Genomic DNA, 16,584 nt, shown 5'->3' with positions numbered 1-16,584 from the left:
TTAAATGTGTCAATGGTCACAATCAAGCCTACAGGTGCTGAGTACAGCAGCAACACTAGGCTTTGACTTCAGGCAGTGGCGGTGCCAGGGTATGGCTGGGGTAGGCTACAGCCATACCAAGAAATGGCTTAGCCCCACCATGAAAAATGATGTTAAAGTAAACAAATTAAATTAAATAATAAGAAAAATGCTAAATGTTGAGAACACGGCTTGCGAACACACAAACTGATCCTGCTGTAACAACAAGTGCACGTTACTGATGCAATATGGCTGAGACCATTCGGGCTTATGCTAGAAGAGGGGTGCAAGGAATAGTCTGAGTAGTGGGGGAGTTTTATACACTAAAGGTGTGGAAATTCTCTGGCGTGATAATATCAGCATGGCCGCGGTCAGATCAAAATTCCTCCGAATGCAATTTGATTAGACCTACAGCCAATCAGAGCAACGAAACGTTGGGTCTGCGTCATGCATTACTGATGAGATCAGTCGGAACCACCATTCAGTATCCACATTGGATCTTCAACGTGTACTATCATACGTCACGTTCACAGTGATCCCTTTTTATTTACTACAAGACAAATGTGCTGTTTTATTTCATACAGTTCCATTTTGATTGAGACAGGGAAATAATCTAAACCTCACGCATGCTGTTTCACTGTCAAGGGGGGCGATATAGCGTGTATTTAATTACATTGCTATATACCCATACCACTGTATGGGTTAGCCCTACCATAGATTACCCAACAAAAATACTCTGGCGCCGCTACTGACTTCGGGACACCCCGAAATATTGAGATTATGCTGATTTCCGCACAAGTATTTATACTATTGATGTTGAATCAGTATTCGTGGGTGATTGTTTGGCTCTAAAGGAATACAAGTCACTTTGCCATTTGATTGGGGCTTTTAACCAGCTATTATTATTCATATTTTATAAAAGCAGTGTGCATGCTTCCTGTTTTAGCCAACTATTGCTTTGAGAAATGCAGTTTTTCTTTTGGTTTGTTTTGTTTTTTATTTGTTCCAATTTTTGATGTACATTTAAATTAGTTTCTTAGATAAAACAATATGGTGACAATGAGATAGTCATCAACTATAAGACCTTTTATTAATTTAAAACGGCCTTTAAGCCAAAATGATCTTTTCACTTGACTTATTTCCCTGCAAACTAGGTTCATGAATTTGGAAATAGCATTTCTCAACCTTTTCCTGTTACTTTATTTTCCATCTTGCATGTTTGCCATTATTTCAATGTTTTTGCTAATGATACTGGAAATGTGGGAGAGAGGGTACTGACATGCAACAAAGGTTCCAGGACTCAAATCGTAACCGGGAAACTGCAGTGATGCAGCATGCATAAACCCAATTGTATGTCTTATTACTGTTTTTAGTAATAATAAGGTGAGATTTATATTTTTGTTTGAGTTCAATGTAAACAAAGCCCTTTGGTTTATGAATGTGCTTCTTGCCACACTTCTTGCAGCTCTGCAGTCTTCAGCAAAAACTTCCAGGTTGTTCTCATTCACTTGCCTCATAACATGCTGGATGGGGACATTTTTTTCGATTTGCAAATTACTCATGGAATGTTTGGGTGCACTCACCAGGAACATCAGCTGCTCATATACCTCACAACCTCCTATCTATTTCAGAGGAACCCTTAGATCCTCAATTGCTGCCACCTGTTCATTAAGTCTACTCAAAGTGGGGGGTTAGTCTGGTAATTCAACTATCATCCTTAGTTAATGTAATTGAGTTGTAATAAACAGGAAACAGATAAAAAAGCAATTTATTTACGGTATAGTACCTGATTTTGAAGCAGATCGTTGAGCTAGAGTCATTGCGCTAGTAATGACTTAAAGAAACCAAATATACTTTATAAAAACTAAATTTGATTAAATATTTGAGACTATTTGATCATGTATAAAATTTGTTCAAAGTGTGCATAACTACGTTTCTAATTTATGATTAATATCAAAATACCAAATTAATGAAAACCTATTGTTTTACACAGCATACCTTATAACAGTCGTGTGGTCTGGAGCATCATATTAGATCATTTTACCTCAGGCATTAGCTTCAGAGCTCTTCTATCATACACACAGACTGGAATCCTTGTGTTTCGCTTACATGGCAGAAGTTAAATATGGGACACGTACCAAATATGGTAAGGATAACAGCTGTTGTCTCTGTGAGTGACACTAGTTGTTAGCACACACATCTTACGTTTCAGGTGTCCTTCAGCAAAGGCACAACCTGAACTTCCAATAATCAGTACTTAAAATAGGTTTCTTTAGTTCAAGGAAATAGAAGACATACATTATAATCCATCATTCGTATTGTTTAATTAAAAATGCTACATGGAGCAGAATGCTATTCTTATTTTGAAAATAATTGTGAAGAAAATATAAAGCTAATATTTGTGTTGAGGTGTAGGAGATATGGCTGTGGTATTCACACTCAGTATGTCATGCTATTAACCCTTCGGCTGACTCTGCAGACATATCTTCAAGTCCATTTTTGGCTCTATGCCGTGCACTTTGAATGTCAGCCTTGTGACAAAAGTTATTTTCAAATGTCCCTTGCAAAAGGGTGAAAAACACTTACCCAATAAAATGACAAGATTTTGTAATTTGCAATCTCCTGTTGGTAATATTTACATTCAAAGATGTTACATTTATTTTAAGATTTAAGTGTTCCAAATAATCGCTCACGTCACACTTACACTGGGTTTTTGAGCGGACAAAATGTCATACTTAATTAGTTTTTCTTTTATGTCAATCCAAAATATAAACTCAGGTTTATCCAATGTGTGGCTTTGGTGTGCCTGATTTGAATTAATATTATTGTTATATAATAATCTCTCAGCAGGTTCAGCTGCTGGTTTAGATGGAGATAACTACCAACGATACAAGTTTTGGTTTGAGGATACCAGAGTGTATTCTACTATCTCAGTCTTGCATGCGGCCTCCCAAAATAGCTCACAAGGGAAAGCTTGTCTTGGATTAGGTAATTCATTTGTCTATTTTTGTGCCCGTTTTACCGGTTAGCATTAAAGGGACTTGAGTGGCACACATTTAATGTGTTCTAGCTGTTTCCTTGATAGCTGCCGATGCAACCTTCGCTTCATTTGTCAAATATGTTTGCCTTTTTTTGTTAAATCAGTTTTGCTTACTGGCTGGATGAAAACATTGTAATATGTTCAGTAATCCCATTTTAGGGAGTTTACACAATCATAATTTTCTAGTCTGTATTATATAACAAGTTAATTCTAACTTTGTTTACGGTCAATTTCTTTTACATGATTTTCATGTAAAAAAAAGTTATTCAAATCTCACATCAACTAGCTTTCATAGTAAGCAGAGAAAAACCAGAGTGACAGACATAATTGAAGTTTAACAGCTTAAGCTTTTATTTCAGCATTAATTATATCATATTATATGATTCAACACAGGGAAACACTCATTGTGCTTTACTCTTGTGAGTTTTAATCAACTATAGGGATGTAAATGTCATAGTAATTAAAGCTAAAGCTTTGTGAAGTGAATGTAAAGATTCTGCTTAGTTTGCCCTAAACCGACATATGGTTACCTTGCCAGAGTCACAGCTCTTTGCTCTCAGTTTGTTGACCTGGGACTCTACAATGTCAGCACGCTCCTCAGCCTCCTCCAGCTCATGCTGAACCTTCCTGCACTTGGACAGATGAGTATTGGCCTGCTCCTCCTTAAATACAAGACATATAAACATGTTTCAGTGTTTAAAATCATCTTTTGTGAATTAAATGAGACATGGAATCAAGTTCCCAATTTTTGGAATATATATGTTTTGTCCTTACCGCCTCTTCAGCTGCAATTTGTCAACCAGATCCTCAGCCTGGCAACATTTTTGTTGTCCTCCTCAGTCTGAGATAGAGCGTTTAGATTTGCATGTTTTAATATTTTAAAATGTTAGTTTATAGGATAATATTTGTACTGTACATGTTAACTATAAAAGTGACTTTACCTGATAGGTGAGCTCCTTAATTCTCCTCTCATATTTGCGAACACCTTTAACAGCATCTACTCCACGTCTCTGCTCAGCCTCAACCTCTGTCTCCAGCTCACGCTCAAGTATCCTGACTTTTTCAAAGTCTTTCTTCAGATATGTAAATCTTAGTGTGATCTTTTTTACCCTAGACTCAAGTTTCTGGAGCTGCTTCTTGCCACCCTTCATGGCCAGGTTCTCAGCCTCATCCAGACGGTGCTGCAGGTCCTTAACAGCAACCTCCAGGTTCTTCTTCATCCTCTCAAGATGAGCACTAGTATCTTGCTCCTTCTTCAGCTCCTCAGCCATCATAGCAGCCTACAGGAGACAGCATAACATGTTAACTAGACATACCAAGGAAAAACCATTGCAATTCAAGCAAGAACACATGACATTGAAACCTACATCAGTGATGGCCTTCTTAGCCTTCTCCTCTGCATTCCTTGCTTCCTGAACAATGTCATCCACTTCACCCTGGATCTGGACCAGGTCTGTCTCAAGCTTCTTCTTGGTGTTCACAAGGCTTGTGTTCTAAAAGGTAAACATATTTAGCCTCCTAAGTCAACACATGCCTAATATTCATGTTATTTGAAATTGTATTTGATTCTTGAATTATTGAAACAAATGATTAGGTTTGTTCACCTGAGAGTGCAGAAGTCCAACACGCTCACTGGCATCAACCAGCTCTTGCTCAGCAATTGTGCGACTTCTCTCTGTCTGTTCCAGAGCAGCACTAAGTGCCTCAATTTCAGCCATCATAAGACCGTTTCTACGATCCACCATAGCAGCTTGCTCCTTGAAGTCCCATCAAGGTGCAGTCGTGCATCCTAGTGAGAAAAAGATCAGACATGTCATATACAGTACATGAATGCCAAAATGTAGTCTTACGAAATACAGTATGTGAACCCTTTGGAACTACCTGGATTTCTGCATAAATTGGTCATAAAATGTGTTCTGATCTTCATCTCAGTCACAAAAATGGACAAACACAGTCTGCTTAAGCTAAAACCACACAAACAATTATATGTTTTTATGTTTTTATTGAACACACCATGTAAACATTCACAGTGCAGGGTGGAAAAAGTATGTGAACCCTTGGATTTAATAACTGGTTGACCCTCCTTTGGCAGCAATAACCTCAACCAAACATTTCCTATATTTGCATATCAGACCTGCACAACGGTCAGGAGGAATTTTGGACCATTCCTCTTTACAAAACTGTTTCAGATCAGCAATATTCTTGGGATGTCTGGTGTGAATCGCTCTCTTGAGGTCATGCCACAGCATCTCAATTGGGTTGAGGTCAGGACTCTGACTGGGCCACTCCAGAAGGCGTATTTTCTTCTGTTGAAGCCATTCTGTTGTTGATTTACTTCTGTGCTTTGGGTCGTTGTCCTATTGCATCACCCATCTTCTGTTGAGCTTCAATTGGTGGACAGATGGCCTTAAGTTCTCCAGCAAAATGTCTTGATAAACTTGAGAATTCATTTTTCCGTCGATGATGGCAATCTGTCCAGGCCCTGAGGCAGCAAAGCAGCCCCAAACCATGATGCTCCCTCCACCATACTTCACAGTTGGGATGAGGTTTTGATGTTGGTGTGCTGTGCCTTTTTTTCTCCACACATAGCGTTGTGTGTTCCTTCCAAACAACTCAACTTTGGTTTCATCTGTCCACAGAATATTTTGCCAGTAGTGCTGTGGAACATCCAGGTGCTCTTTTGCAAACTTCAAACGTGCAGATCAGAACACATTTTATGACCAACTTATGCAGAAATCCAGGTAATTCCAAAGGGTTCACATACTTTTTCTTGCAACTGTATATTATATGTAACACTTGTGTTTTATACAATACCTTCAGCTGTGCCTGCACATTCCTCAGCTGCTTCTGGGACTCAGCAGCCTGGCGGTTGGCATGGCTGAGCTGAATCTCCATCTCATTCAGATCTCCCTCCATCTTCTTCTTGATTCTCAGGGCATCGTTCCTGCTCCTGACCTCAGAATCCAGAGTGCTCTGCATGGAGTCAGTCACTCTCTGACTGTTCCTCTTGATCTGTTCCATCTCTTCATCTTTCTCTGCCAGCTTCCTGTCCACCTCACCCTTAATCTGGTTGAGCTCCAGCTGGACACGAAGGATCTTAGACTCTTCATGTTCCAGAGTTCCCTAATGAAATCAAACAATTAAACACTCATCTTTGCCTTCAAACACTGATATATGTGTCAATGATTTGTAATGTTATGAACTCCCAGGAAAAATAAATACCTCAGCCTCTTCAAGAGCTGTCTGGATCTCAGTCTTCTCTGTCCCCACCTGCTTCTTGGACTTCTTCAGCTCATGGATGTTCTTGCCAGTCTCACCAATCTGTTCAGTCAGATCTGAGAACTCCTCTGCAGAAAGATACATGGGTTTTATCATATTGTTGAACCTTAAATTGATCAAAAAACAATTATGTTACATTATGTAGAACTCACGTTGCAGATTCTTGTTTTCACGCTTCATGGTCTCCAGATGATCAAGAGCCTCCTCATAAGAGTTCTTCATCTTGAACAGCTCAGTGCTGAGAGAACGAGCCTCCTTCTGTGCTCCCTCAAGCTCTGACTGACTCTCCTCACACTTCTGCTTCCACTCTGCCAACACCTGAATAACACAATTCATACAGTTCATTTGGATATGTTCACGTAAGAGGGCGAAATAAATATTCATGTCATTGTTTGTGTGTTTTGACCAAACACAATAAATGGTGTTACCTTGTCAAAGTTCCTCTGCTTTTTGTCCAGGTTGGCAGTAAGGCCATTGGCCCTCTCACTCTCTACTTGCAGACTCAGATCATTCTTCTCCTGCAGAAGGGAAACCATCTTCTCCTCCAGTTCCTTCTTCTTGGCCAGGGCAGTAGCCAGGTACCTTTTCATTTTTTCATAGTTCTCCTTCATATTTGCCAGCTCCGTCTCAGATTCAGCACTCTGCAGCAGAGGCTTAATCTTGTAGTAGACCTTCATCCATGGCCAGTGTAAACTAAATATATACTTTATTATTAATGTCATGACTTTTCACTCACACTTGCTGTTTTCAACATGCCTCCTTGCTGTCATCTACACAAATTCTCTTCTCATGAGGAAACCACGGCATATAGCCTGAGTCATGGTGACCAGAGATGCCAGTTTTGCATCTCTCATCTCCTCAAGGGTACCAAGCAGACCAGCCTTGAAGAACATCTGAATACAGAGAGAACCTAAATGTATTCTATTTTCAACCAAGTCAGACTTGCAGTATGATAACCAAGTAATGGTCAATTAAATAGTCATTCAAAAAACGTTTACATCTGAATAAAATACCTATCAATGGTCCCTTGGGGGCGACATTTCTCTACTTTCATGTCTTAATCGTTCCTTCATTCATGGCCTTAATTTCTGTCACAATAATACAATAATGTGAGACGTTTTGGCGATGTCATTCCATCAAGCAGGAATTAACTGACAGCTTTTGATAAGAACACTGAAATATATACGCATATATGCAATCAAGGTGCTTACCTGTGTGTGTCCGAATCTGTACTCATCATGAGGAACATCAATTGACCCAAGCAGCTTCTCTGAAGCCTTCTTGTTGTCAATTAACTGACCCTCAGGGATGACACCGGCATTCAGTACCTTGTATCTATATGGAAAAGATTATAGTTAGTGAAAGCATTTTATTTGAATTAATTTTCATTAAAAACACATTTTAAAATATCGACTGATACCTCTGCTTGAAGTCAGCATAGGGGATTCTGCTGGGGAAACCTTTTTCTGCAGATTCTAATACCCTCCAGGACACCATTGCACCTGAGCTGGTGGATAACCAGGTGGTTCTCCATCAAACCTGAGAAAACACATTTCATAATGAATTCTAATGAAATGTCTAAGTTGAAGCCATACAAAAGTATTGGAAAAGTACTGCTGTTCCATGCTGTTGTACTGCGTTGGGACAAATAATCAGAATGATCTCTTGCAACAGGCAATAATAATGATTTTGACTTGAAAAGTAGCATTTTCAGAATTTCTTACATCAACGATTTCAAAGCCAGCAATATCCAGGACTCCAATATAGTACTGCCTGGGTTGTTTGGTGTCCAACATCTGGTTGATACGGATGACCATCCACAAGAACATCCTCTCATAGATAGACTTGGCCAGGGCAGGCACTGAGTTACTCACCTGAATAAAAACAAGCATATCATTTCATGATGATTGCTAAACAGTTTTTATAAAATGCTGGATAACTGGTATTTTGAGTCATTTGATACATAAATAACTTCTTAAAAGTAGAGCTAACTTTTATACTGCAGATCTACAAGTTTTGATCATGTCAGAGCCAGGCTAAATCTTACTTACAGTAGTTTGTATACACTATAAGGATTGTTACTTACAAGTCTCAATATCAGCAATAGCCAGTTTGCCAGATGCGTGGAAATGGATTCTGATGAATTTACCCTGTTTGGAATGACATAATCATTAATGTCCCTCCACATGTGCAATATGTAAAAAGTATCCTATCGTGTGTTGAAATTGTTCCATACTTACAAAACGAGAAGAGTTGTCATTCCTCACAGTTTTGGCGTTACCATAAGCCTCAAGCAGGGGATTGGCTGCAATAATCTGATCCTAAAGTGAACTCTATAAATCAAGTTTGGAACTGCTATCAGGAAATTTCTTAATCCCTGGAAAAATGATATAAGTAAAGAATCTTGATTTGTAATCATCATGAGTTACATACTTTTGATGTGTCTCTCTGCTTGCCTCCACAAACTGAGATGGTTGCAAAGTACTGGATGACACACTTGGTGTTCACAGTCTTTCCAGCACCAGATTCTCCACATCCGCATCATTTTTTAATTTCATTAGGCAAATAGTTTTACGTAGATCATCCATGCTGCATAACGCTCTTTGAGGTTATACAGCACAGAGGCTTCATTGAGATGGGTCATCATGGCCATGTCCTCAATCTTGTCATACTTGGGAGGGTTCATTGGGCTCACATCCTCTTCTTTCACTACCCTCTCCTAGAACAGGAAATGTGTTACAATGAGAACTGATCCAATTGAATTCCTTGTACACATTGATTTAATGATACGTACATCCTCAGTTCCCAGTATTTTGACAGTGGCTTTGCCACCATCTTTCTTGATGAGTGTTGCCTTCAAGTACAGCTCCTTGACATCAGACACATAGCAGGCACTATTGGCATCAAAAGGTGCGTTTTGAGCCTCAATTCTTTCCTTCTCTGGTTTACGGAGGTAAATGGAAGCCTTGCCGTACATGGCCATCTCCACATCTGTACTCATGATTGCGGTCTATGTCTGGGTAGCAAGTCAAACAACATCGATTTTAAAATCATGTCAGCTCATGCCATTGAACATTGAATAATTTGTATGGTGTTATACTAAACAGTTAACCCTCCTGTTATATACATTTGTTTTACAACTCTTTTTTTGGTACATAGTTTGTACCTTTTATTACTCAATGAAATCAATATTTAGTGCAATTGTTTTATTCACCTCTCATAGATCATGGTTCCATTAGAATAAGTCACTCTTTTTTCACAAAACATACATTCAAAGACATTTTTCTATTTTCGTTTTTACATTGGAAAAACCTTGATATAAAATACATTAGTTTTGCATAACATAACATTTTTTAAATTACTTTTAAAATGTCCCAACTTTTTTTCCAATTGGTTGATGTTGATAAATAGAGACGAGACAAATCTTCTGTTCAGGGTCAAATTGACCCGTTCACTTAGAATCAAGTCAAATGAGTCATAAGGATTTGTATTGAAAGTATTTTATTGTAACAGCAATTAAGAATGTGTGTGTGTGTGTGTGTGTGTGTGTGTGTGTGTGTGTGTGTGTGTGTGTGTGTGTGTGTGTGTGTGTGTGTGTGTGTGTGTGTGTGTGTGTGTGTGTGTGTGTATTCGAGTGGGGTAGTGTCCCCCCTTCTAGCCTCCACTTTCACTGCCAGGTGCGGGGTGTCTGTCTGTCTCTCTGTCTGTCTCTCTGTCTGTCTCTCTCTCTCTGTCTGTCTTACAATGTATATACCGTATATCCCATTTGAGCCCTCTGACCCATTCTAGCCTCCACTTTCACTGGTCTGTGTGTGTGTGTGTGTGTGTGTGTGTGTGTGTGTGTGTGTGTGTGTGTGTGTGTGTGTGTGTGTGTGTGTGTGTGTGTGTGTGTGTGTGTGTGTGTGTGTGTGTGTGTGTGTGTGTGTGTGTGTGTGTGTGTGTGTATCTACATTTCTGACCCCTTTTAGCCCCCACTTTCACTGCCGGGTCAGATTGACCCAAATACCATCTCTGTGATACAGATATGTACCATTTGAATTGTACTTGTTTATTGCACTAATTAAGGTAAGTAGAAGAAGTTTCATACACAAAAAATACTTGAAAGTAATTTTCTTAGATTTTCAAACTTTGAAACGGGTCAATTTGACCCTGAATGTAACAGCCGGGTATATCCACATCATAATCATTTTCATTGCATTGCATCATTACAAGGGACCTTTACTGTAATTGTAGTAAGTTGCTCAACTCTGCAAACCAAATGTCTATTGCATGTGTGTCTGTCACGTGAGGTCCCTCCTCAGTTTCTATTCCTGAGGTATATTCCCTTTTTCCCCATTATAGGGGTCCAAATGGCGTAGAGATTGTAAAGACTATTCAAGCTCATTTTTTATATTTGGCTGTATAAATAAAATGAAGTTGACTGATTGAAGTAAACAACAAAATTAACACTAGCTTTTACATTTTAAAACCTGAGATCACTGATGTAAAACAACAAACACTTGAAAAAGTAAAATGAATGGTAAAAGTTGTACATACTTTACTCTTCCCACTTGTGAAAAGAATGTCGTATTCCACAAACCTAATGAAAAAGAAAATAATTCATTAGTGCAGGAAAAAATATTACTCATGCATTAATTTTAAAGTTAAGTGAACATATTACATATTGTCTCAGAGGAAAGAAAATATTGCTTTGAATATCAATAAATACATTATCATGACATTTTTGTACAGATTTCTTAAATTGCAATGCATAAGAGAAGACCCCCTCACCACAAGCAGGCACTCCACTGGTCATCCACCGCACTACCTCAAGCAGTCCCCCTTATATTCAGTCTGGCTTGCTTACATTGCAGAAGTTCAACAGACTGATGTGCCAAATATGGTAAGGATGACAGCTGAGTCATGAGGTATTTAAAATATTTAGCTGACACTACATTTGGGAGAATCCCTTCCTTATGTAATGTGATAAGTTACTAAGGTAGATGAAAGTGGACATCCTGTCATCTACATTATCCTGAATAATTATAAAATTGGAATATAATGGGGATATTTATTTTGAACTTGAAAATATACCCAGGGGGTAATGACTATGTAATGTTTTTAATTATAAAAATAGCAAAACAATTCTTGATTTAGAATTGCACATTATTATTGTATTATAAACCAAATGTACATGATTTAAAGAAATGCCACTGCCTCTTACTACACACTCTGCAATTTCTTCTTTGTACAGATTCTCATATATAAAGGGTAGGCCTATATTATATCTATATCATGGAGTGAGTTTGATTTAGTGGTCAGAGTGAGCCAGTTGTCAGCTAACTTAGAGATGCAATGAGGAACACATGTGATGTATCTGAGCCACATGTGTTAGGGACCCACTGCTATACTCCATCATGTTATTTGAGTAGTTTCCAAAAAAGGTGAAAGAAGTGGGCATGTCATCAATGAGTGGGAGGTTACAAGGCTCGCCGTGGATTGGTTGACTGTCTATTGATAAATTAAAAAGAATGTTCCTACCAAAAGGAATGCTTTAAGCAATAGGAAACATACTGTAAGCTGTATAATATACATACTGTATGTTTTTCTTTCTTTTTTTCGCCATGACACTGCTTTGAGATTTGACTTGGATGTCAAGAAATGTATTTAATCAGTGTTTCTAACATCTACTAAAGATAAACTATTAGGCTTCTTTGAAAAGGGGAAAATGTTTTCCTATTCATCTATGCTCATTACTGCCTATTAATTCATTAAAATCTGTGCTGGCTCCTTAATGTCCCGCTAATGGGGAAAACATAAGAGAATGGCATTAACTGCTCAGTTTGTACAAGTCTTCCTGCCTTGAGAGCAAGCCCATGAATCCTTAATTTTTGTCATAAATGTTTGAGTTAATGTGTTTTTTAAAACATGTTTTCTCGAACGTTCACCCTTGTCGTGCTGTGTCCAGGGGCGTCGTAAGGGGGTGAAAAGTTAGGATGATTCTAAGGGCCCGTGACTGACAGGGGCCCAAACAATTTTAGAACATTAAGAAAAACATTTTTAAGTAACCAATGTGATATCTTTTCATGGGGCCCAAAATCCCTGGCGGCCCCTGGCTGTGTCTATCTCATTACACCAGCTCAATGTAATTAGATAGGTGTTGGTGTACTGAGAAGGCAATGGCGGTTATAGAACATTTCACATGGGGTGGCAAAGGGGGGGGGCAAGAGGTCAGGCCAGGCCCCGGATTCATTTCAGAAGTGGGGGGGGGGCAAAAAGTGCGTGTGTATGTGATGGTCAAAGAAATGCTAAATCGACAGGCACTAACAGAGTGGTAATCACTCCGCCTGTGGCTACAGCAGTGGTTCTCAAACTTTTTCTGTCATGTGAAAAAAAAAAGTCGGGCCCCCCCAACACAAATAGTCACCTAATGGGCCAAGTTAACATTTATTAAAATACATCACTATGAACATGAGCATTCCTTAAAAAAAATCACTTTGCTAGAACAGTGATAATAAAACAATGCTCCATAAGTCTGTGTGCTCAAAAGAAAAAAAAACATAATACAATTGTGCAATCCCTTTGCTCGAACAATAAGTTATAATACTTTGCTACTTTGCAAAGAAAATGCTGATATTTGGCAAAAAGTGGCGGCGCTAAGGGGTAGCTTGACGTTTCATAGAGGGTGCTCAAACATTTAGGGTTTCCCATTAATGTACCGGTCGCTACAGTGGAATTTTCTACTGCAACAATCCCCACGCAAATACACAGTGTGACAGTTACAATGAAGGCTCGATAATCAGCTCACGGCTTACAGGTGTAAGCAGGGGTAAAGTACTATTCTTATAGGTGGTGCGTGGACCTCACATAGGGGGGTCCAGGGGCATGCTCCCCAGGGAAGATTTTGTTTTTAAATATTGAAGTTAAATGCATCAATCTGGTGCACTTTGAGAGCAAAATTAAGAGATCTATGGATACATCTCTCAACACCCATATGAAACAGAACTGTAAACAGATTTTCTTTTTCTTTATGGCTATTTTACAAATCACCCTTTTAAACTTTTTTCTTTTTTTACTGTCATATAGTATTTCAAACCTGTTTTTCATTTATTCTCTTATTTTTGTATAACTATAATGATCATATAAACGTGGAAATAGTTATTTACATTAATCGTGACCAAACCGTTTGAGACCCACTGAGATAACTTAGACTAAAGTTAACTATCGAAACACTCCTTTAGAGTCCTTTAGTTCACCTGAGCCTCTCAGTCTGACAGGAGAGGACTCTCCTCCACCTTGTTGTTGAAAAAGGTCCTTATATCCGTTAGCATAGCTCGCTAGCACCAGAGGCTAACAACAACAATCTCCGGTACCGGTGCGCTCTCTCTCTCTCGCTCGCTCACGCACGCACACAAAATGGCTCGTTCCACACACACACACAGAGTCAAGCTTGAATGAAACACAGAGACCCAGACGTAATTGTACTGTACTGTATCATATTATTTTCAAATCAATAATTTTTCAAACTATCATTTTTCTTTTTTATAAATAACAATGTTTCCTCCTGGTCTCTCGCACCCCACCTGTCATGCCTCTGCGCCCCTCAAGGTGTATATATTAAAAGTCGTGAAATAACTGCACATAATTAACAGGGTTCCTTGTAGTAGTTCAATTTAATGGCAGTGAATAAAACTGTATTACTGTATTAAAGCAAACAGAAGAAGACGACATTCATTTATGCACTTACGCACTTTGTTTGAACAAACTCTGTAAAAATGAGACTTTTCGTGGCTGTCCAGGAGGCGTGGGCACTTTTTCCAGTTATTAACTCCGAAATTTACAAAGCTGTCATCTCCACATTTGGAGAAAGTTACAAGCCGTTTGACAGCAATAAATCTGCATATTTCACAGAAGGCTCGTTTAGTGGTTTTGCAAATAATTAACCACTTAACCAGTCTCCTTTTTTTCTACAATTAGCTGTGCAGCTTTTCCTGTCTCAATGTCCCGACGGTGGTGTTATTGTATATATGTGTGCGTGTTAGCCAATAGGAGTGAATCCTTACGGGCACGGTTCAGTGACGTCATACGGAGACGACATGTTCGGGTAACGGAGCATGTGAGCTAGGTGTGTGCTAGCATGTGAGCTACCAATAAAGAGACACGTAATTGTGACAGTTGAACTCACGTGTATTATTGACCAACATGCCATGGTGTCAGAAGTCCTGTCGACAGTACGTGGAGTGTGACTGGGAAAAAGTATTGTTTGGAGCCAATTGACGGTGAAAAGGGAAGAAAGAGGACATGGCAGACGATAATGCTAACGGAGATGCAGCGCGACCCGCGGCGGGACCGAGTGCTACGTTTAGCATCCAGCCACCGGAGCCTTTCGACTTTTCAAGACCGCAGGAATGGGCCAAATGGATACGGCGGTTCGAGAGATTTCGCCTGGCAAGTAATCTGAACAGTAGCTCAGAAGAGAATCAAGTCAACACATTGATATACTGCATGGGAGATGAAGCAGATGATATTTTACGTGGATTGACTCTCACAGCGGCTCAGAGAGACACTTACCAAGGTATGCGGGATGGCTTTCAAGGCTTCTTCGTTGTCAAGAAAAATGTCATATATGAGCGGGCAAAGTTTAATATGCGCAGACAGGGAGAAGGTGAACCAGTGGACTCGTTCGTCACAGCTCTATATGCACTAGCGGAGCATTGTAGCTACGGCGTGCTACATGATGAACTCATTCGAGACAGGCTTGTTGTCGGATTGACGGATAAGCGGCTGTCTGAACGGATGCAACTGGACTCAGACCTTACCTTGGGAAAAGCTATTACCATGGCTCGGCAGAGTGAACAGGTGAAACGGCAACAATCTTCTCTGCGAGGTGACAATAGAACTGAGGCAAGTGACGCTAAATTAGTGGACAGAGTGTTTAAGAGCAGTAGCAAATATGCTAAAAACGAAGCTCAATCTGCTAATAGCTACCAAGCCAAGCCACAGTACAACAAGGGTAATGATGCAAAGTGTTATAACTGTGGTTGTTCTCCTTCACATGTAAAGACTGAGTGTACAGCCAAGGATGTAAAATGCCATGCATGTGGGAAAATTGGACATTATATGCGTGTGTGTAAAGCAGCTAAAAGCGTGCATGAGATTAATGAAGAAGAGGAAAGCTTGCTCTTAGGCAGCATTGAGGCCGACAATGATCCGTGGATGGCAGACATTGACATTAACAACAAAAGTGTGCAGTTCAAAATTGACACTGGGGCTGATGTTACAGTCATTCCTCACTCCGTGTTTAAGGAGGTCTATAAGCACAAAGCTCCACCAGCTCTTCAAAAGCCAAGGAAGCCACTTTGGGGTCAAGGGAAAAATCCTTTAGACGTAGTGGGCTTTGCTAGTATGCTGCTGAAGAAAGGAGAGAGAGAACTTATGGAGGATGTGTATGTCATTCGACACTTGCAAACAGCATTGCTCGGGAGGCCTGCCAGTGTAGCGCTGAAGCTAGTGGCACGACTAGACAACGTCACTATGGACACGCTAAAGACTAATTACCCAACAGTATGCAGCGGTCTTGGAGAGGTGCGGCAGCCATATGCCATTAAGCTGAAACCAGGGGCTCAACCGTTTTCTCTGAAGACGCCTAGAAGGATTCCACTGCCACTGATGGACAAAGTCAAAGAGTAACTGTCCAGCATGGAAGACCTGGGGGTGATCAGCAGAGTTGAGGAGCCAACAGATTGGTGCGCTGGCATGGTGGTGGTGCCTAAAAAGACAGGGGCTGTTCGCATATGTGTGGATCTAACTAAACTGAACGAGTCTGTGTGTCGAGAAAAGTACATTCTACCTTCAGTGGAAAAAACACTGGGAAAGCTGGCTGGAGTCAAAATATTCAGCAAGTTGGATGCAAACATGGGGTTTGGCAAATACCTTTAACAAAAGGCTCAGCCAAGTACACAACGTGCATTACACCCTTTGGCCGATACCACTTCAACCGGCTACCTTTCGGCATAGCCTCAGCCCCTGAGCATTTCCAAAACAGGATGACAACTGAGGTAACCGAGGGACTAGAGGGGGTTGTCTGTCACATGGACGATGTACTGGTGTGGGGCCAAACACAGGAGGAGCACGACGCTCGTCTTTATGCTGTGCTGGAGAAGATCCAAAAGGCAGGAATCACCTTGAATGTGGAAAAGTGCGACAAATCCAAACAGGAGGTGACATACCTGGGCCATGTGATCACTGCTAGCGGCATTAGACCAGAC

The 16,584-nt window shown here is 40.0% G+C and overlaps 2 protein-coding genes across 6 annotated transcripts in view; both read right to left on the bottom strand.

Moving 5' to 3' along the window:
* LOC307038707 (myosin heavy chain, fast skeletal muscle-like) overlaps positions 1–4,161 on the bottom strand; it is a 28,886-nt gene extending 24,725 nt beyond the window's left edge. Inside the window, exons 1-3 of the mRNA XM_079680321.1 lie at positions 4,000–4,161; positions 3,833–3,899; positions 3,589–3,720 (exon numbers count right to left, since the gene is read on the bottom strand). The gene's annotated coding sequence lies outside the window, so the exon portion shown is untranslated. The remainder of the gene's footprint in view (positions 1–3,588; positions 3,721–3,832; positions 3,900–3,999) is intronic.
* A 361-nt stretch (positions 4,162–4,522) lies between these two features.
* Positions 4,523–11,198, bottom strand: LOC307038708 (uncharacterized protein). 5 transcript variants are annotated; one of them, XM_079680326.1, is made up of 15 exons: positions 11,108–11,198; positions 10,874–10,916; positions 9,132–9,353; positions 8,578–9,056; positions 8,424–8,487; positions 8,062–8,211; positions 7,758–7,876; positions 7,549–7,672; positions 7,351–7,425; positions 6,766–7,230; positions 6,490–6,655; positions 6,281–6,405; positions 5,873–6,181; positions 4,663–4,847; positions 4,523–4,551 (listed from the first exon to the last, which is right to left on the bottom strand). In XM_079680326.1, exons 10-14 carry the CDS (start codon positions 7,057–7,059, stop codon positions 4,776–4,778), a joined length of 966 nt encoding a protein of 321 aa, XP_079536452.1. In that variant the 5' UTR covers positions 7,060–7,230; positions 7,351–7,425; positions 7,549–7,672; positions 7,758–7,876; positions 8,062–8,211; positions 8,424–8,487; positions 8,578–9,056; positions 9,132–9,353; positions 10,874–10,916; positions 11,108–11,198; the 3' UTR covers positions 4,523–4,551; positions 4,663–4,775. The 5 variants fall into 5 exon arrangements, with proteins under 5 accessions (XP_079536452.1, XP_079536449.1, XP_079536450.1 ...); XM_079680323.1 differs by lacking the exon at positions 7,351–7,425 and having other exon boundaries at positions 6,766–7,030; positions 8,578–8,670; positions 8,771–9,056; XM_079680324.1 differs by lacking the exon at positions 7,351–7,425 and having other exon boundaries at positions 6,766–7,030; positions 8,578–8,658; positions 8,771–9,056.
* Between the last annotated feature and the right edge of the window lie 5,386 nt (positions 11,199–16,584).

Source organism: Notothenia rossii (genome assembly GCF_949606895.1).
Source record: "Notothenia rossii genome assembly, chromosome: 5".
Taxonomy (NCBI): domain Eukaryota; kingdom Metazoa; phylum Chordata; class Actinopteri; order Perciformes; family Nototheniidae; genus Notothenia; species Notothenia rossii.
The sequence above is the reverse complement of the archived record's forward strand: the minus strand, read 5'-3'. Positions and strand labels throughout refer to the sequence as shown.